The sequence below is a fragment of the Amphiura filiformis genome, chromosome 11 (genome assembly GCF_039555335.1).
Source record: "Amphiura filiformis chromosome 11, Afil_fr2py, whole genome shotgun sequence".
NCBI lineage: Eukaryota > Metazoa > Echinodermata > Ophiuroidea > Amphilepidida > Amphiuridae > Amphiura > Amphiura filiformis.
Genome location: NC_092638.1, coordinates 567,576 through 588,835, shown reverse-complemented (window position 1 = coordinate 588,835; position 21,260 = coordinate 567,576). Strand labels below are relative to the sequence as shown.

General features: G+C 38.7%; 2 protein-coding genes and 1 long non-coding RNA gene across 4 annotated transcripts in view; 2 read left to right on the top strand and 1 right to left on the bottom strand.

Annotated features, from left to right (window-relative positions):
- LOC140164194 (spermatogenesis-associated protein 20-like) overlaps nt 1-936 on the bottom strand; it is a 115,093-nt gene extending 114,157 nt beyond the window's left edge. Inside the window, exon 1 of one of the 2 annotated variants that reach the window (XM_072187438.1) lies at nt 819-936. The gene's annotated coding sequence lies outside the window, so the exon portion shown is untranslated. The remainder of the gene's footprint in view (nt 1-818) is intronic. The other variant, XM_072187439.1, reaches the window with a different exon arrangement.
- A 177-nt stretch (nt 937-1,113) lies between these two features.
- LOC140163888 (uncharacterized) lies at nt 1,114-10,905 on the top strand. The gene is made up of 3 exons (XR_011860423.1): nt 1,114-1,258; nt 7,950-8,117; nt 10,751-10,905. It is a non-coding gene; the product is annotated as an uncharacterized lncRNA (long non-coding RNA).
- A 962-nt stretch (nt 10,906-11,867) lies between these two features.
- On the top strand, nt 11,868-20,024 carry LOC140164193 (uncharacterized). The gene is made up of 5 exons (XM_072187437.1): nt 11,868-11,958; nt 14,025-14,250; nt 14,808-16,560; nt 18,517-18,626; nt 19,566-20,024. Coding segments are annotated over exons 1-5 (2,148 nt in total). The 5' UTR covers nt 11,868-11,901; the 3' UTR covers nt 19,568-20,024.
- The last annotated feature ends 1,236 nt before the right edge of the window (nt 20,025-21,260 follow it).

The window sequence follows — 21,260 nt, the reverse complement described above, 5'->3', positions numbered from 1 at the left end:
TTTAGAGCCATAATTATGAAGCGTGTGTAATTTAGCATATGGGGTGTTTTGGGTGACCACTCCCTAAATAAACCAAATTCGTTATCAACAATTTTATTATGATTGCAAAGTATATAATCCGCTCTCAAATCGTGTGAAATTTGAAGCTCATACGACATTCCGTTTTTGAGTTATGAGACAAAAACGAAATTTAGATGAAATATTTAGCATTCGGTAGAGACAATCAAGGAAAAAAGTCCTTGGAACGCTTGGCACACTCTGTCGAAATTCCGTGCAGAATTTCTTATGTTCATGGAAATTACCTATATTATGTTTGGGAAGAAACATGACATCTACAACAATGATTTACCCTTCCCTCTCCCCATCAAGCAATGTTGGAACACATTGGGGAACCGCTGAAGACATTGGCATTTCTCAACATTGCACGGGGAGAGGGGTGACAGTTTTCCGTTATTCACGCATAAGCGTTCCAAGACTTTTTTCCTTGATTGTAGATCATGCCATTCGCCGCCTGTTCATGTTAAGGCTAGCGCCCGTCATGCTTTCCTGCTGCTTGCCGCTGCGGCAAGCGGCAGGGCGTTTCAACCAATGACAAGCCTTTATTGTGTCCATTTGTCTGCAATGCGCGTGCGCCACGCCGCTCAGCAGCAGGGTAGTATGAAACCAGCATGAATCAAGTAAGCTTCCACCAGCATGACAGGGGTAAGCCCAGGGGGGTAAGCTTACGAAACTGGCTGTGGGTTTTTATTATTTATTTATATTTTTTGCTTCAAAATGCCCTTACAAAGTTACATAAACATTAAATCTAAGATGCTTACAATATTGTGATACCTTTCATGCACTTCTCAGCATAGGAACTTCCCTGGGAATTACCCTTCTACTTCCCAGCTTCAGCTTTCCAACTCAAAAGACAGGTCAGCTGTTTTGTTAGGACGCCCTCTGCCTCTGTGTCAAATGTTTTTGTTTACAATTTCATTAAAAACCAAAGGGATTTTCCCACAGTAAAACATACAATACACAAAATCCATCCCTTTTCTTTTTAACACACAACACAGTAAAAGTCATACATATAAAGCGGCATATCAGGTGATATCAGGTGATATCAGGTTTTGATGATAAACTAAAACGATAAAAATAAAAATAATTTTAAGCCAAAATAAGAATAGGAACACTCGACCTTGAAGAAAATGTCGTCTCGATTGGACAAGAAAATCAAGGAAATGTCTGAAGATTGGGTGTCTAAATTCACCACTTAAATGTAAGGATAAAAGTGTATCTAAGATTTTAAGACGTAGAAATGTGTGTTGTGTCATTTTTAGGAAGGGAGAAGCTTATCAGATGTTTGATAATATTACATAATCATGTTATCTGTGCTGTATTATTCTGTAAAATATTTATCCTGTCCAAAGTTGCCGAATTCTGTAGCTTGTCACTTGAGACAAGTTTTTGCCTGGCAATGAGCCCTAGAACTCTGGCCATAGTATTAGTAACCGTGTTTACTTTACTAATAAGGCAGAAGCACTTTGCATTGAAAAACTGGTAGAGCATGCTTGAACGCCCCAGTTTCATACACTCTTAGATAGCGAGAACCAATTAGAGCAAGCGTTAGACATGTTAGAAAAATCCAAACCATGCATTGATTGTGTCTAATTGCACTCCAGCGTACTACGCGCAGTGTGTTTTTCGCTAGCGTTCAAGCATCTCGTGAGGCTCGATTCATTTTTGGGCGGGTTGATGCATTTATATTTGGTTCTATTTTCCAATATTTTTAGTGATAATTTTGTTATAAAAACAGCAAATATCACATGTTTTTTCTTCTTGTGTATGAAATAGGTTAATGAACTTGTATTACTTGTTGCTCGAGAAATTAGACAAAATAATGCACTTGCGCTGATGTTCATGCGTCTAATGCACTCCCCCTTCGGGCTCGTGCATTAGACGCATCAACATCAGCAGCGTGCATTATTTTGTCTAATTTCTTCAACATCAACAAGTGTCTGCGTTCATTAATAAACAAAAGTAGAAAGCACTTTAATGCTTGATCAAACTAATTAATGCAAATCATGAAATCAAAAAATGCATGAATGTGTTTCAGGTCGATTGCTAGTAATAAAATCAGAAAATAGGGGCGATCTTTTCATTTAAACCACCCGTCCCAAGCTATATTAGGTCAAAATTACCAATCTATTAAAATAAACTTTTGCATCAAGCAGGGTTCGATTTAGAGGGGTTTTACATGCACAAATGCATGTAATTTTGGCTCTGTGCATGTAGAATTTTGCCTGTGCATGCAAAATTGTGTGTTATTCAGTCCATTTTGAGGAATAAATCAAAGTTGTGCATGTAAATTTTATTTTCTAAATCGAACCCTGGCATCAAGGTAAACATGTTTTTATAGGTATCCCAGGCAAACCTTAGTTAACACATTTGCTAGTCAGCGAAATTCGCCTAGACCGGGACCCAAACACAATGCATATTTACATAGAAATTTGAATTTTTTTCAAAAAACAGGTCGGTGAAGGAAACCTACATAAATATGTTTTCTATACTTTGACCCAAATATATAATTTTTTATGGTGATGATCAAGTCGCACATGGAATTTTAGAGGGATTTTGATAGCTGTTCCATTAAAAAAAGCTGCTATCGCCATGAGACTAAGATCTAGAAACACCCCTAAATGCTGTTTTGGGGAATTTTGCTAGCAGAATCTTTTTGATGAAAGTCAATCTTTGACAAGATGTAACTTTGTTACGGAAAGTACTATGACAAAAATGTTTTCAGTTTTGGCTTTCTTTACTCAAGGGCTTTAATTTGATATGTAAAATGATGCAGTTTAATGGCAAATTTGAATTCACCTGGCATACCTAGTTTTTAGCTTTACAAACATACCTTTTATTTCATCGAACAAGCTTTATTTTGTTCCAAAATCAATGTTTTTCCCTCATTTCACAAATTCTTTGCCATTTTCCACTTATACGGAAGTGATGCTGATTTTACGAAGGTATGTTTTTTGCATTTCCGATTATTTTTGAATTGTTTTTTAGACAAAAACTTTCTAGCAGAAAACCGTTTTCACTTCTTTTCAAAAAGTTGTTTTAACCTTGCTTTTTACCCCATAATTTCCCTCATTTATCGAAGCCCTGTCCTCCTTCAAATACATTAAACCTTGACTCCAAAGTGTTTGGCAACTGTTTAACCTTGAGGCAAAGGTAAACCTTGATGCAAAAGTAATATTAAAGTCCCTATATAGCGAGGGTGGTCTAAAGGAAATGGTCACCAAAATAGGTATGAAAGGCAAACTAACACATTTGCTAGTCAGCCAAATTGGCCTAAATCGGGCCCAAACACAATACATATTTACATAGAAATTTAAAAGAAAAGATTTGTCAAGGAAACCTACATAAATATGTTGTCTATACTTCACTTTCAAGACCCAAATATATATGAGAGGGATTGTGATAACAGTTCCACATAAAAAAGCTGCACTATCATGAGACTATGCTACATGTATGCTGTTTTGTTTTTTAAGAGCCAGTCTCCCTTATTATGTACCCAAATCAGGGGGGTTGTGATACAAAAAAATAGAATTTTCTCTAAAAAATAATTTTGGTACATATTAGCACCAACAACTCACATGTAAAATATGAGCGTGCACAGCGCCTCGTTCAGCTTGAAAAAATTCTTGAAATTTCAGCCTCTCTGAGCCTTACTTGCAAATGGTAAACTTTGGAGGTGCATAACATCGTGCGCCATCATCATCCCAACCTGCATTTTGCATTTTTTTAAAGTACCAAATGGTTACATTACAAAAATCAAGAAAAAAAATTGGGATCTTGATGGCGCACAAAATCAGCAAATCCAATGATTTGATGAAAAGCGCCCTCGTGCAAACTTCAAAGCATCATAACGGGCTGCGCCATCAAGATCCCAAGTCCGAACAAGTTTGAAATTAAAGACCTCCATGGCAAGTTTCATTTTTCAGCAAAAATTTTTTGGGATTTCGTTGGCGCACAGAGTTAACAGAGGTCAAAGGTCAAAATTTCCTATTTTAGCACATTTTTGCACGCCTGTATTATTTGCGGCGCCAACGTCACCTGACTCTCCGAATAGGATTTCATCAAAGAAGAGGTAATTCTCTGCAAGAACTGAAAAAATTAGCTTGGGATCTCTTGATCTTCATATTTTTCTGATTTTTTGAAAATGGACTTAGCCTCATTTTGGAGGTCAATTTGACCTCTTTTTCCCACTCGCTGCACAATGTGGGCTTTTTACTGCATCACAAAAGATCGCCAACAAGATCCCAATTTTATTTTTCATCGTCTAGCTTCTTTGGCGACCAGTAGACAAAAAACAAGCAACAGCTAATTGGGATCATGTGGGGCACTAATATAAAAGAGGTCAAAGGTCACGCTTTGTGCCAAAGTGATGCATATTTGCCTATGTGCAGCACGAAAGTGGAACTTTGACCATAATAAAAAATGCGCCAACAAGATCCCATCTTACTTTTTGGATGATTGGATAAAGGGGCTTATGTATAACTGATAACAAGTAAAAAAAAGTGGGATCATGTGGGCGCACTAATTCAATAGAGGTCAAAGTTCATACTTTGTGCCGAATTGGCATTACTTTGCCTATGTGCAGCACAAAAGTAGAACTTTGACCCGCAATAAAAATGTGCGCCAACAAGATCCCATCTTACTTTTTGGATGATTGGACCTAAAGGGGCTTATGTATAACTGATAACAAGTAAAAAAAAAGTGGGATCATGTGGGCGCACTAATTCATTAGAGGTCAAAGTTCATACTTCATACAAAATTAAAGCGATTTTTAGCCTAAAGTTGCGAATTCAGCAACCTTTCACTCAAATTTTGCAAAATATGACTAAGTATTTTGACAAAATTTTTTTTTTACTCTCACCAACTACCATGATGGAATCAGCATCATCTGAAATGCACTCACACAAGTTTCTATGAGACATGTCTGGTGATCCCCATTGAAAAAAAAATTCGGCACAAAGTATGAACTTTGACCTCTATTGAATTAGTGCGCCCACATGATCCCACTTTTTTTTTTTACTTGTTATCAGTTATACATAAGCCCCTTTATCCAATCATCCAAAAAGTAAGATGGGATCTTGTTGGCGCACATTTTTATGGCGGGTCAAAGTTCCACTTTCGTGCTGCACATAGGCAAATATGCATCACTTTGGCACAAAGCTTGACCTTTGACCTCTTTTATATTAGTGCGCCCACATGATCCCAATTAGCTGTTGCTTGTGTTTTATCTACTGGTCGCCAAAGAAGCTATACGATGAAAAATAAAATTGGGATCTTGTTGGCGCATCTTTTTGTGATGCAGTAAAAAGCCCACATTGTGCAGCGAGTGGGAAAAAAGAGGTCAAATTGACCTCCAAAATGAGGCTAAGTCCATTTTCAAAAAATCAGAAAAATATGAAGATCAAGAGATCCCAAGCTAATTTTTTCAGTTCTTGCAGAGAATTACCTCTTCTTTGATGAAATCCTATTAGGAGAGTCAGGTGACGTTTGCGCGCAATAATACAGGCGTGCAAAAATGTGCGAAAATAGGAACTTTTGACCTTTGACCTCTGTTAACTCTGTGCGCCAACGAAATCCCAAAAAATTTTTGCTGAAAAATGAAACTTGCCATGGAGGTCTTTAATTTCAAACTTGTTCGGACTTGGGATCTTGATGGCGCAGCCCGTTATGATGCTTTGAAGTTTGCACGAGGGCGCTTTTCATCAAATCATTGGATTTGCTGATTTTGTGCGCCATCAAGATCCCAATTTTTTTTCTTGGTTTTTGTAATATAACCATTTGGTACTTTAAAAAAATGCAAAATGCAGGTTGGGATGATGATGGCGCACGATGTTATGCACCTCCAAAGTTTACCATTTGCAAGTAAGGCTCAGAGAGGCTGAAATTTCAAGAATTTTTTCAAGCTGTACGAGGGCGCTGTGCACGCTCATATTTTACATGTGAGTTGTTGGTGCTAATATGTACCAAAATTATTTTTTAGAGAAAATTCTATTTTTTTTTGTATCACAGATGGGTACATAATAAGGGAGATTGGCTCTTAATTGATGCATTAATGTTGGCTGATGAAATTTTTTGATGAAAGTCAATATTTGACAAGATGTAACTTTGCTACGGAAAGTGCTATGACAAAACGGTTTTCAGTTTTGGCTTTCTTTACTCAAGGGCTTTAATTTGATACAGTATATAAAATTATGTAGTTTGATGACAAATTTGAATTTACCTTTCATACATAAATAAAACATCGTAGTCATACGCAGCGCAAACTTATAAAGCCGGGCAAAACAGATGTGTCATTTTATTTATCGGTATGACATTTTCGTTATTGATGCTGCCCTATTTAAGTTTGCATTGAAATACAGTCTATTAGATTTTGCCGCAGTCAGGCCACTGAATATTTACTGATTCTGGATTCAAGCGTGTAATGATGTATGATAATGATGTAGTAGCATTTGAGAGTGTTCATAAATATTTTGGTGGGGGACTGGGCACTGAAAATTTTGGAGTCAAAACTTTTGGACCCCCCTCGAGAGAACCTGAAGATTGTTTGACCCCCCTTCATAGACATGCAAAACTTTTTGACCCCGAGATGTAAGCGCTCAATAAGAAGTAAGGTTTCATGGATTTTCGACACGTTATAAAGACATGTAATGTACGGTAGGTGGCCTAAACAAAATTCATACTTTAGTCTTTATCTTTAATATCCTAAAATGCATGTTAAGATACGATCACTGAGAAAATAAGTTCTTGGCAGTACACAATGCAGCTAAGTAAGCATTGTAGCATAAGTTCAAAATACAAAATAACAATGGTGTCAAAACACCTGGCAAAACATAACAATATGATGACAACAAATTAGCACTAACTGCTGCGAAGGTATTCAGATCTTTCTAGGCTGTATATTCGGCTTACTGTCGTTTTCATCTGACATACATGTACATCACAATATCACTCACCCTGATCTCTTTCCACAATATGGTATCCATAAAGGGTATATGGAATACTGTTGCAGTAATTTATGTGCGCTGAGTGTGAAAATTTTGCATGAATCTACAAATTTGGTTAAAATCAAAGGTTAATTTTGGAATTAAAATGCAGGACGTAACTTGGAACAGCCATTTCTGACCAATCAGGAGCCAAAAACAATGAATTCTGTTTTGTCTTGATTTAGTTGGAGCATATTGTCCACCGTCCATTCATTTATTCTAGCAACACTTGATGTTAAGTTATCAAGAACACATTCACAGTCCCCTACGATCTTAGGATTGAATTCAGCAAAAAGTTGGATGTCATCCGCGTAAGCATGAAAAGAAACATCATATGCACGAATGATGTCACCAAGTGGGGCGCTATTATAGAGCCCTGAGGAAGTGAGTACATAAGCAAATGCTCTTTGGAAAATGTGTTCTTGACCTTTACGGTGCGGTTATGAAGACGTACTAAACCAAGATTTAACGACACCGCCCATGCCAAACCTAGTCTGAAGCCTATGAAGTTAGGCAAACATCAAGCGTCTGCCTGACATATCTCCCGGAGGGGTTACTCAAGTTTGGTTTTGGTAGAGGTGTGCCGCTGAGAATTTGAAAGTGGACCCATAAATATACCAATTTGTAAAGATCATTGGACCCAACGATATACCAAAAGTCAAAATTTTCAGCCAAATTTTACCCAAATTGTCAAAATCTTTGGCAAAATTGGGATATTTTCCGAAAAAAATTGAAAAAAGACCCATCCCTATACCAAAATTGGCTTAGAAAAAGGGGTTATTGATATACCAAAAGGCCGAAAATGCTACCCACGTCCCCATATGGGCATTTGTACAGAGTACCCCCCTGGGACATGTCTCAGCTTGTGGAAAGTATTAACATCCGTTTTCATTTCCTTTCTTTCCCCAGTGATCAGCTATAATCCGTATTGACACAAGTCATCAATCAAACAGCACAATGTCTCTTTATGATGTGGAGCGGTTTGAAAGTAGGCCAGACCCGGATCTGATATGTTGTATCTGTCATTGTGTGCTAGATAATCCAATGGAGAGTCCATGTCAACATGTCTTCTGTAAGGTGAGTGCAGTCAGAGTAGGCCAGATCTGGATCTGGTCTGAGATCTGGTCTGTTGTCATTTAGCGTGTTTCTATTGGGGCCATTATCTGGAAAATAACCGGCTAAGAGATTAACTGTGCCCAATAGAAACTGACCTTCTCCGCTATTCTCCGGATAATAGCGGCGAGAGTTTTCCGGGGAATTTATCCTACTTTTAGTAGGATAATAGCAGAGAAATTATCCGGATAACGCCTATGTAAACTGACATCGTTCCGACAGACTGTGCTTACAGGAGAGAAACTGGAAATTGACACGGTCATGTGATCGCAACGTGTGTTCTGTTTTGTTTACCATTTCATCAGCTGTGTGTTTTTGGAGCTGAGCTGATGATCGACGTAAAACTTTCGTTCAGAGTAAAAAATATTTTAAACATTGTTAAAAGAGGCATAAATTAAGGTATATATTATTAATAAATCAGAAATCATGGTTGAAAATCCTCTTTTCGTGTGGACAAGTGAAGGAATAGACCTAAGGGCCCGAGAAGGTTTCAGCATGTTCAGTGATTGCAGCGCGGTGCAGAGTGTGTGTAGACTGGCGATAGTAAGCCCGGCATACAACTTCAATAATACAACTTCAATAATACAACATGTTTTGTAATTTGTAGGCTGGGCTAATCTTTTCTGTGTAGCATGGTAGGATTTATCTTCCAAGATTCATTTGAAGGTAGAATTAACATGTTCAAATTCTGATTAAAAGTGATCAAGTTACGATCGCCATCGTCAACCATACAAGACTTGCAATGACCTGAGATGACCTTTCTCCGGCAAAGTCACGAAGTGAGACGATCGGCCGCGGCTGCTTGCAATTTCCGGATAACAGTTTCCAATAGAAATTTTTCAAATTCTCACAAGCTTTGAGACTCAGGATTTAGTTAAGGTGGCTTAACCCTAACCCTCCTGTATACTACAAAATACTACTTGATATATGTGCTGTTCGTGCGTGCATCCCACGTGGTGTGATGACGCAATCGACCTAATTGATATATAGGCACGAGACCCGTGGCAAGGTGTCGCCGACCGAGTGCTTGGCATGCGAGGGTTCCCGGGTTCGAATCCCACCCAGAGCAAACAACTTCTTTCTTTCTTTTCTCTCTTTATTCTTTCCTTCTTTCCTTCCGTCGCTAAAAAGCCCTTAGGCGGTTAGGGTTAGGTTACCACTATCGAAACTCAGTATAGGCTTCCTTAACCCTAACCCTCCTGTATACTACAAAATACTACTTGATATATGCGCTGTTCGTATGTGCATCCCACGTGGTGTGATGACTCAATCGCCCTAAGTGATATAGGCACGGTTTCGCTGGCCAGCAAAACCCAAGACTTGTGGCAAGGTGTCGCTGACCGAGTGCTTGGCATGCGAGGGTTCCCAGGTTCGAATCCCACCCAGAGCAAACAACTTCTTTCTTTCTTTTCTCTCTTTATTCTTTCCTTCTTTCCCTTTCCGTCGCCAAAAAGCCCTTAGGCGGTTAGGGTTAACTTAGCAACTTTGATTTTTTTTTTTTTGCAAAAATTGAGAATTGACCATTTTGGGTGAAAATAAAGTTGGTCAAAATTTTAAAAATTAAAAAACTGGCCTTAGGTATTTAAATCTACTTTTTAAAAATTATGAAGAAATTTTTTTTTACTGAAGAATTATTTAAATTTGGGTAAAAAACAGGGTTTGTGGGGATTTCACTAAATCAGAGCATTTTGCCCAAATTTGACCACAGATGGATTCGTCAAGTCTTTGCCATTCGAAATATGTATACTTTTTGGCCCCCACATATATGTGGGGCTTATGTTATCATCCAGATGGTTGTTTGTTCCACTGTTTGTTTCTTTCTTTGTATCTTTGTTTGTTTGTTTGGCCGGGCGGAAGCAAATTCATTAATCCACTCTCCAGCTTAAACGCTATCACCGATCAACTTCATTATTATGTTTTCAGGGTTATTAGGAGTTAAGAACTTGGTACGGAGATAGGGTATGGTGGCCTCATGTGCTGTATAGTTTTGTGTTGCATTATTTGCATATTTATGAATATTAATGAGCTCATTAGCATATATGTTGCCTACATTGTCATTAATCCACTCTGCAGCACAAACACAATCACCGATCAATTTCAAACTTGGTACGGTGATAGTATATGGTTGCCTCATGTGCTGTATACTTTTGTGTCCCATTATTTGCATATTTATGAATATTAATGAGCTCATTAGCATATTTTGCCTACATGGTCGTTAATCCACTCTGCAGCTTAAATGCAACCACCGATTAACTTCAAACTTGCTACGGAGATAGTCTATGGTGGCCTCATGTGCTGTATACTTTTGTGTCGTGTTATGTGCATATTTATGAATATTAATGAGCTCATTTGCATATTTAGCCTACATTGTCATTAATCCACTCTGCAGCTTTAACACAATCACCGATAAACTTGGTACGGTGATAGTTTATGGTGGCCTCATGTGGTGTATAGTTTTGTGGGGGCCACCTTAATTATGAACCACGTAATTCTAGTATATACTTTAGGCCAACAATTTAGAAGCTATGAGGCCTAAAAGTTTCCATAATTTCAGGGTTAAGACCAACCTTAACAACTATGGTATTTTTTGCTTGCAGATTTGCATTGAGACATGGCTCAATAACCACAATTCTTGTCCTAGTTGTCGTAAACGCCTCAGGGAGTCCAAACTGAAGCCGGCACTGCCTATAGTGAAGAATATGATTAGTCGTCTGATCATTAAATGTGAAAATGCTGACCAAGGTTGCAAAGCTAAGGTAGGTACACTCCTAGTTGTAAATGGCGCCTCAGGAGTCCAAACTGAAGCCGGCACTGCCTATAGTGAAGAATATGATTAGTCGTCTCATCATTAAATGTGAAAATGCTGACCAAGGTTGCAAAGCTAAGGTAGGTACACTCCTAGTTGTCGTAAACGCCTCAGGGAGTCCAAACTGAAGCCGGCACTGCCAATTGTGAAGAATATGATTAGTCGTCTGATCATTAAATGTGAAAATGCTGACCAAGGTTGCAAAGCTAAGGTAGGTACACTCCTAGTTGTCGTAAACGCCTCAGGGAGTCCAAACTGAAGCCGGCACTCGTGCCTATAGTGAAGAATATGATTAGTCGTCTGATCATTAAATGTGAAAATGCTGACCAAGGTTGCAAAGCTAAGGTAGGTACACTCCTAGTTGTCGTAAGCGCCTCAGGGAGTCCAAACTGAAGCCGGCACTGCCTATAGTGAAGAATATGATTAGTCGTCTCATCATTAAATGTGAAAATGCTGACCAAGGTTGCAAAGCTAAGGTAGGTACACTCCTAGTTGTAAATAAACGCCTCAGGAGTCCAAACTGAAGCGGCACTCGTGCCTATAGTGAAGAATATGATTAGTCGTCTGATCATTAAATGTGAAAATGCTGACCAAGGTTGCAAAGCTAAGGAAGGTACACTCCTAGTTGTCGTAAACGCCTCAGGGAGTCCTGAAGCCGGCACTGCCAATTGTGAAGAATATGATTGGTCGTCTGATCATTAAATGTGGAAATGCTGACCAAGGTTGCAAAGCTAAGGTAGGTACACTCCTAGTTGTCGTAAACGCCTCAGGGAGTCCAAACCGAAGCCGTCACTGCCAATTGTGAAGAATATGATTAGTCGTCTCATCATTAAATGTGAAAATGCTGACCAAGGTTGCAAAGCTAAGGTAGGTACACTCCTAGTTGTAAATAAAGCGCCTCAGGAGTCCAAACTGAAGCCGTCACTGCCAATTGTGAAGAATATGATTAGTCGTCTGATCATTAAATGTGAAAATGCTGACCAAGGTTGCAAAGCTAAGGTAGGTACACTCCTAGTTTCAGGGAGTCCAAACTGTTTCCTGCACATACAGGGTGTCCCAGTAAAAATTACTGGGCGAATGAATTTAGACGTAAGTCGAGAAATAGACATCAGAATCCAAAAATCTAAACATCAGCGTGTAGCCCATCTTATTCTGCATCTTATATACTAATTTTACAGGAATCGTTTGACTGATCGCGAAGAAATGGGCGATTACATAACGCATGCGTCAATTCACTTCATTCCAAGTTTGAAAGAAAGATCATTCAACACAATGCACACTAGTGTTTAACTGTCAATGTGTTCCTATTTTGTTCTGTGAAACCCATTTTGTTCTTTTTAAACAATCTGTTTCTTGCAAAACATTTAATTATGTTTTGTTCAAATTTCATAGTTGGCAGTGGTGATACAAACCCACCCTTTTTTTTATTTCAAACCGGCCACCCTTTTGATTTTATACCCGTTATACCAAAACTCCGAAACCCACCCTTTCTAAGCGTGGTTTTAGATGACCAAACACTACAGAATGGTATTTCAATGTTTTTTGTGTTTCATTTATTGTCATTTAATCGGAAATTACAGTAAGCTTTGAGTTGAGATTCTAAACCCACCCTTTTTTATCTGTGACCACCCTTTATATTTGGACACACATTTTAACCAGAAATTTTTCAAACCCATCCTTTTAAGCATTTTGTGGACCTCTCAAACCCACCCTTTCTAAAGCGTGTGTTACCAACAGTGAATTTGAAAACCTGGTCGATATTGAAAATGGAAGCTTGCATGAAAGATGATGCTCGGTACTTGTAAATATATTTTGTCATTAATGTTGATATAAATGTTGCATAAAGAATTATTGCATAAAGAATTCCAGCTGGCTTAAAATATTTCTCACACACATTAATGTTTTTGGAATATTTCCAAGACATTGTAATGCAAAGTTTAAATCTTTTTAAACTTCAACATTAATGTTGCATGGTATCAAAAATCACACCTAAAGCTGTAAGCACTTGATCATTATTCTTGGCTCAAATGTTCTTTGGAAAGTTAAAATATAAAATATTTGCACAACATAACGAATTGAAGTTGGAAAGTTTCCAATTGCAGAAATCAAAGTTTTCTCGGACACACTGTTATTCATCTTCAGTGAAAGCATGAATGACATACCACCGTCCGATTATAAAATAGATAATGTGGACTAAATTTAATGAGATACACAAACTTTAGGAAGCAGTGAGCGAGTATGAAAAAAGGGCCTGTTGATCAAACTTGGAATGAACTGAATTGATGCACGTATTATGTAATCGTTCATTTCTTTGCAACCCGTCATCTGAATCAAATAGAATTTTCGTATGTGATGCATAATAAAATAAGCTATGCGCTACATTTTACACATTTTGATTCTGATGTCTATTTCTCGACTTACGTTCAATTTTCTTCGCTCTGTATTTTTTTCTGGGACACCCTGTATGGCATGTCCAATGAGCCATATCTTCTTTTCTTCCCTGGCAACTTTCTGCACATTTTGTGAGAACAGGTCACAAATAATACAGCTATGACTTCCCATAATGCATTTCTTCCATTTCAATTTTCTGTACTGATTTGTTATCTAGTGCAACATGGGTCGATAGTGACGAAATGTACCTCAATGAACAGTACATTTAAACACCTTGCAAATATGTTTATTTCTTGACTATCGACCCATGTTTGATGTTTGGCCAATCTATTCTCAACATGAAAACAAAGAGAACCTATAAAAAGTAATGGGAGTGTCATTTGATGACACAAGGGGGTGTATCATGTTGCAAAGGATTCTGGGAAGGGTAAGATATCTTAGCTGCCATTACCCTGCAAGACTGCACAAAAAGTAACGCAGCTGTTATAAATACGCCTTCAGAAATAGCTTCAGAACTAACACCACAATATTTAAACTTAGAAAGAAAGACGATTTATTTTGATTCCCCATTTGTCCAACGTGGTTCAATATTTAAAAGTTGCAGTTTACAGGGCCATCACATGTAAATTTGAATGTCAAAGCAACACTCTTTGTCTTTCATTCTTTTTTTCTAGGTTCAACTTGAACACTACAAGACACACATTAGTGACTGTGACTTTGTGCAAATCAATTGTATGAACACGGGCTGTGCAAAAGTGGTGTTCAGAAAGAACATGTACTCTCATGAGAAGGAGTGTCAGTATAGACTGGTTCAATGTAAGAGGGGATGCGGGCTGCCTGTAGCTTCTAAAGATGCCAGTAATCATAAATGTGTGGAGGAATTGAAGAACAGACTCCAGAGTAAGTTGACAGTAGTTTCTGTCTGTCTGTCTTTTTTGTCTCCTTTATACCCATAGTCCCATACTCTCATATTGTATCAATATGTCATCCTGCCTGACTGTCCCCTGTCCTTCTTTCTATCTGTCTTGTTTGCTCCCAAATGTACTGTCTTTGTCTGATCTGTCTAAACAGCCTGTGAGTCAGACTATGATGACAGTAGTTTATGCTGTCTGTCTGATTTACTCCGGTATATTATGCTTTCTGTCATTATCTCTTCTGTCATGCAGAAGGAGTCCACTCCAACCAGGGGTGATTTATTATTTATAGTAGAAATTTCATTTGAATGAACACAGCTTCCAACAGTGTGACGATTTTGAAAAGTTCACAATCATAGGTGTTTTTAACATTCAAATAATATTTTGCGTCATCGGCAAACAAGGCAATTTTGGGCAACACTGGACAGATCATTGATGTGCAAAACAAAAAGTAGGGGTCCCAACTAGTTGACAAAGCTATTTTATATGTAAATCAGCTTTTAATAAAATTGCTAATTTAGTAACATTCCTTTTGTGTTGCAGAACTTGAAGATAATTTAGAGAATCACAAGAAAGACTCAGAAATGCGTTTGGTGCAGCTAGAAAACATGGTTTCTGATCTCCAGAATCGTGCACAGCAAGATTCATCAGCGAGTGATGTAGATCAAGAAGATGACAACTCACGTGACTCGCCAGATGATGATGATGCAAATGACCCAGACTCGGATGAAGATGACTACCAGAGTGAGGGAGGAGCTGGTGATGAGAGCGGTGAGGATGATGATGATGATGACGATGATAATGGGAGCAACAATGATGATGATGATGAGGATGATTACGATCAAGACAGTGATGGTGGGAATAGTAGAAGGAGTTACGAGAGTAACAGTAGTGTGGAGTATGCCAGTGATACCTCCAGTTACAGAGATTACGCTGAATACCCAAGAGAAGGCAATAGTAACGATGGTGATTCAAATGATAGCATGTCTGTGGAAGAGATTAATACGCCAACATCATCACCACCCAGCACAGCTCGTAGGCCATTAACAACAAGCAGCAGTGATGCCAGTCAAACAAGGAATGGATCCAATTCTGTGTCGCAAATTGGTCGTGATTTTACAGGATGGGTTGTAAATACGTCCCGTGGTACAGTTACCCCATTCTTAGAAGTACCAAGGTCTGGTGGATCTTCTGCACCAACGCAGCAGCGTGATCAGCAAGTTAACATCCATACAGCGTTGAACTCCGCAAACACTCGTCTACCACCACCGCCACCCTACAGACCTACATCATCATCAGTTCCATCCTCCTCGTCATCTGTCAATGTGGTATCCGTATCAACCGTACCCAGTCGTCCTGGTATTGTAAACGTTGTAACCACCTCACCTGGCGTGTCTGTTGTTCCAACCTCCCCGCCAGAGATCAAGATGCAAGTGTCATTCCAAGTGATCAGTCGAGGTCAAGCAACATCCACCGGGACATCCACCATGACCAGAGCGAACAGCGGGGGCGCTCCATTGATTCCAATACAATTATATAGCCCTGTGTCAAATACTGGTTCTACTCCATCCACCTCTACTCAAGTCCGGGCCAACAGGTCTACATTAAGCATTGCGACTGTTACCTCCACTCAAACTCGACCTGGTCCGAGTAATATAATAAGACCAATCACAAATACGACACATGGATTGCCGATTCCACTCAGACGGGGCTTAAGTCAGGCTGATGCGAGGGCAGCGCTGAGACCTCTCGCAACTGGAAGCGGCTCTGTAATTGCATCTAGAATACCAGGAACGCGTAGGCGACGGAATGTACCATCTCGTTTTCCAACATCGTCCTCTAGTCGTGAACATAGACATGATCGTTCTTCATCTTCTAGACATAGAAGTCATTCAGGAGGACAAATAAACTCATCATCAACATCAACAGCAGCTCCAGCAAATCTATCAGCAACAGCATCTACAGCATCATCTTCTCATAATGCAGCTTCTTCTCATCAAGTACCACCATTGTCATTGTCATCAACAGCACCAGCAGGGGGAGGGAGTCAACTAGCAAGATCAGCCCAATTGCATAATACTACCACTATTGTAAGCAGACCAAATCAAACCAGAGGTATTCCAAACTCTGTCCCTACTCCTGCTGCAGGCTCAGGCAGGGCTGTTTATCCTGGATATAGGAATCCTGTTGTAGTTCCTAGTGGAACTAGAGTAGCGAGGCCATCTGGTGAGGCGGGAGGAACATCAAGTGTCTCCAGGACGTCAGAGTCGGCCACTGCAACAGATTTGCAAATAAGGTATGCCATAGGTAAATTTGATCATTCTTGGCCAAGCTCGAACGTACCTGTTGCGTCCATGTAGCATACTAAGTGTGTACGCAATATAAGACCACTGCAACAGATTTGCAAATAAGGTATGCCATAGGTAAATTAGATCATTCTTGCCAAGCTCGAACGTACTTGTTGCATCCGTGTAGCGTACTAAGCGTGTACGCGATGTAAGGAGCGTACATGCAATCTTTTGGACCGTGTTATTATACATGCACATGTTTATCGCAGAGCTACAAGCATGGCGAGTGTTCGAGATTGGCCAAGATTAACGTCTCCACTACAACAGATTTGCAAATAAGGTATGCTATAGGTAAATTAGATCATTCTTGCCAAGCTCGAACGTACTTGTTGCATCCGTGTAGCGTACTAAGCGTGTACGCGATGTAAGGAGCGTACATGCAATCTTTTGGACCGTGTTATTATACATGCACATGTTTATCGCAGAGCTACAAGCATGGCGAGTGTTCGAGATTGGCCAAGATTAACGTCTCCACTACAACAGATTTGCAAATAAGGTATGCTATAGGTAAATTAGATCATTCTTGGCCAAGCTCGAACGTACCTGTTGCATCCGTGTAGCGTACTAAGTATGTACACAATGTAAGGTGCATGCATGCAATCTTGTGGCCTGTGCAATATACATGCGCATGTTTATCGCAGAGCTACAAGCATGGCAAGTGTTCGAGCTTGGCTAACATTAACTAATTTACCTATAGGGCGCTTGCACAAAAGGTTAAAAGGTTGATAAAAATGACCTGCATTGAGAGTCAGCCAAGTGCGGTGGAGGACAAACAAACTATTATCATCCTCTGTGAATCTTTGGCGCGTTATTCAAACCCATGCTTTGTAAGGAATATTAGCACTCTGTAGGTGATATTTCACTTTCACATGCTCTAATATCGTTGTTGTGCCTCCAGGGCTAGTGACCCGTGGCGTACATGAAACCGCCCTATAGTCTTATAGAGCTTCTCTAAAGCTGAATTTGTACATGATTGTTTCAGAAAAGTGTTGAGTCAATTAATCTCTTAACCATCACTTATGGAAAAGTAATTTAGCTATTGACCTTTTTGGTAAATCCTATAATTCTTTGCGGTTAGACCTGAGATGTCGTCATGCTGATGCGCAGCTTCACAGCTTTCAAATGCGCAGTAACATTGTTCGCTAAAGGATGTACACATCGGCATGACGTCAAATGACGACATCTCAGGTTTACCCGCAAATGCTTTATTGGATTTACCAAAAAATTGTGAGTTGAAAAATGTTTGACTCCTGAGTGATGACCAATCACTCCCTACCAGGCGAATCTTATTATTTTGCACATTTATTACTATTAAACCATCAAATTATGAAAGTCAATTATTCCAAGCAATTATAATCAACATCAATGGATTATTACCCAACTACATCCTTCATGGTATTTTTGACATGAAACAAAACAACCAGTTTCATCATTGCTTTTCAGAGAAGATATTTTACCCTGGATTTTACCCTTCCCAGAATCCTTTGCAACAAGATGTATCACCTCAATACTTCAAATGACACTCCCATAAATTTTGTACATATTCCCTTAGTTTTGTTTTGAGAATAGAATTAACATATTTTGCGAGATCTGGATGTGCTCTGTTCATTGAGGTACTTTTTGTCACTATCGACCCATGTTGCACTAGATAGCAAATCAGTACAGAAAATTGAAATGGAAGAAATGCATTGTGGGAAGTGTAAGTTATCCTCTCTTATCTTCACAAAGTGCCAAGTGATGCGCCACTTTTTAACTATTACTTCCAGAGCATCTGGCTGTGACATTTATTCTTGATTTAGGTTGATAAGGGAACTTCAGCTTTTATGGATTTGCATCGTAGAACAACATTTTGTGAGGTCCAGTGCTCTTATTTATATGTGTTTTTTTTGTTTACTTATTTACAGAGCTTTAAAACGCAGGCATAATGATGATTCCAGTAGTTCAGATGAGAGTGACGTATCTCATCCACCACAGCGAGTTAGACAGGTGTCGTCTCATGGCCCAGTAAGAAAATGTGAGTAGTGAACAAACAAAAAGATTGATGTAGTCCTTAGTCTTGATTCAGGCCTGTATCCACCCAAAGCCATGCTGTACATCACTGCGTAGTGATGTACACCAGTTATGACATTGTGGCAGTAATGGCCTTCCATAAGCATGGGTCCTAGATCGGTTTGTATAAAATTGCTGTGAATCTGACAAATTTTGCATGGGGTTAAGATTACCAAAAATAATGAGATGTCGATAGCTAAATATCAATATGTATGAGTAGTCATCCAATCATGTACTGCGATAACAAAGCTCATGTGTTCGTCAGTTTGTTGCATGTGTTTACTCATGTATACTGCATCATTTGTTGGCAGCAACTTGCAACTGGCAGAATCATAAGTACTATTGTACATATGCTCCCTCGCTTTGGAATTACCTCCCGGAAGCCATCGTCAAGTCCACATCCCTTCAGGCCTTCAAATTGGCTGTCCAATACCACCTCTTTTAGCCAGTATCTTTGTGTATTTTCTCAGCTATTTCCTTTTGCTTCTTTTGTCTGTTTGGCATGTTTTGGTACCTTTTTGTGTTTTTATTTATTCTCTATGTTTGTTTTCGATGTTATTCATGTATAGGCATCCCTTCAATTTATTGCTTGTCAATATTGGGTTTAGCCTGGCGTTTCGCCGAATGTTATAAATAAATATAAAAAAAATTAACAAGTCCTCTTGCCAGCTATGATCAACTGGCTTTGGTTTCATGCAGTGATCAAGGTGATCCATACTGTACACATTGCTGTAAGCATGCCGTATGCAATTCAACTTATGAAATAAATTGGCCTATAAGGTGGAGTGTGTGAATACATTGTTTCTTATGAATTGAAAAAATAATCTATGGATTAAATGACATGCCTGAGGACTTGTAGGAAGTCTAATTAAAATCATTCATTTCTTATTTTTCACCTTTACAGAATTGATGGTTGATGATTAAGCCCCAAATCCAGAAGTTGGACTCAGTTGTGATGAAGGAAAAGTTTGTATTAATTAGTAGGACCTGACATGTGCTTGCTATGGTCTGTTATTTTGCTATACTATGTATCAGTATTCTTTTCAATGTATAGCCTAATACAGCGTAAACATAGAAGTGGGGTTGTGATTAGCTAATTGAATCATGTCATGATTTATCAGTACCTCAATAAGCTGCATTTGCATGACCAAGGCATGAACTGGTTCTTTTTTCCGTGTTAAGGCCAAAAAAAATAATGGTTTGTCTCAAAGCTCACGAGTTTTTTGAAAACAAATGCGAAATGCGATTTTTTTTTTTTTTTTTTTTTTTATTCCCGACTTTTTTCATGGTATTTGGAGAAAAAAATCTGAATTTCGCCGAATTTTTCTGGAAAAACTAAAAAAAAAAAAAAAATTTGAAATAAAAAAAATCTGCATTTCTTTTTTTTTTCCAAATCTCACGATTTTACAAATGCGCGCGCGAGCTTTGAGACAAACCTTTTTTTTTTGGCCTAATCATGACAAACACATCAGCCAGTCACTACCAGTGAGAAAGGACCATGCCGAGAACTTTAACGGACATGCATCTTTTTTTTCAGCGAATAAGATAACATAATAACATATTGAGGGCTTAACAAATGGGCGGTGAATTCTGCCTTCCATAATAAATGTAAATGACTTTGGGGTATATGTGACCATCCATCTCAAACCGCTCGTAAAGTCGGCAAATTGAATTTCGAGTTACAGTCCAAAATGTGCATAAAGCTTGTATTCATAATGTACCTAATAATTGTCCTACAAGTTTCTCATTTCAGTCCAGGCATATACCAATCTTTAATCCTATTGTTGAAGAGGATAATAAGCTTATACTTATAGTGAATAGCTTTAGTCTTTGTTTGCTTTGGCTAAATCCTGTTCAAGTGGTGGGTTAACCAACAATTAACAATGAGAGGACATTCCTGAACTTTGGTGACTTGGGGATGATTTGAAGTGACCGCCAATTATGACCATTTGATATTTAACGCGGCTGTGTACTCTAGCCATTGTTTCTTTCTCAAAATTGAGGTTTTATGATATGTTTGTACCTTGTTATGTTTTTTATAAATACAAGGAATGAAAATCCAGATTTGTAAACTCCAACTGCAATATTTTAAGGATTTTATTTCACTATTCCACTCGTGTTTGAAATTGAAAAGGAAAGAAAATCTTTGTTGACCAGCAAGGTACACGACGCAACAACTCATCGCGTATGTATCGCGCAATTTGTTAACGACAAATACGCTGACGCATACGCTGACGCTTATCTGCACGCACGGGCGCATCTTATGGAAACACCACGGAAGCAATGATTTCACAAAAACCTAGTGGTCAAATGGCTCCGTTTTAGCTGATAAAATGTGGGGTTTTTTTTCAAGTTCTTTCCCCCGATTTAAATATCAAGTTATGAATGGATTTTGCTCAAACTTCTCAAGGGGCTGTGGATTTACCCGATGTTCACGCAATATAAGTTACAAAAACGAAAACTGTCGATTCTCCTGTGAGATTCGATGAAAGTGCAAAATGTGACCACTTTAAACTTCAACGGCCATTATTTCAATGTTCATTTTCTCGGTAAAATGACGATTTAGGTACACGATAACTCAATAAATACAGCATCTATA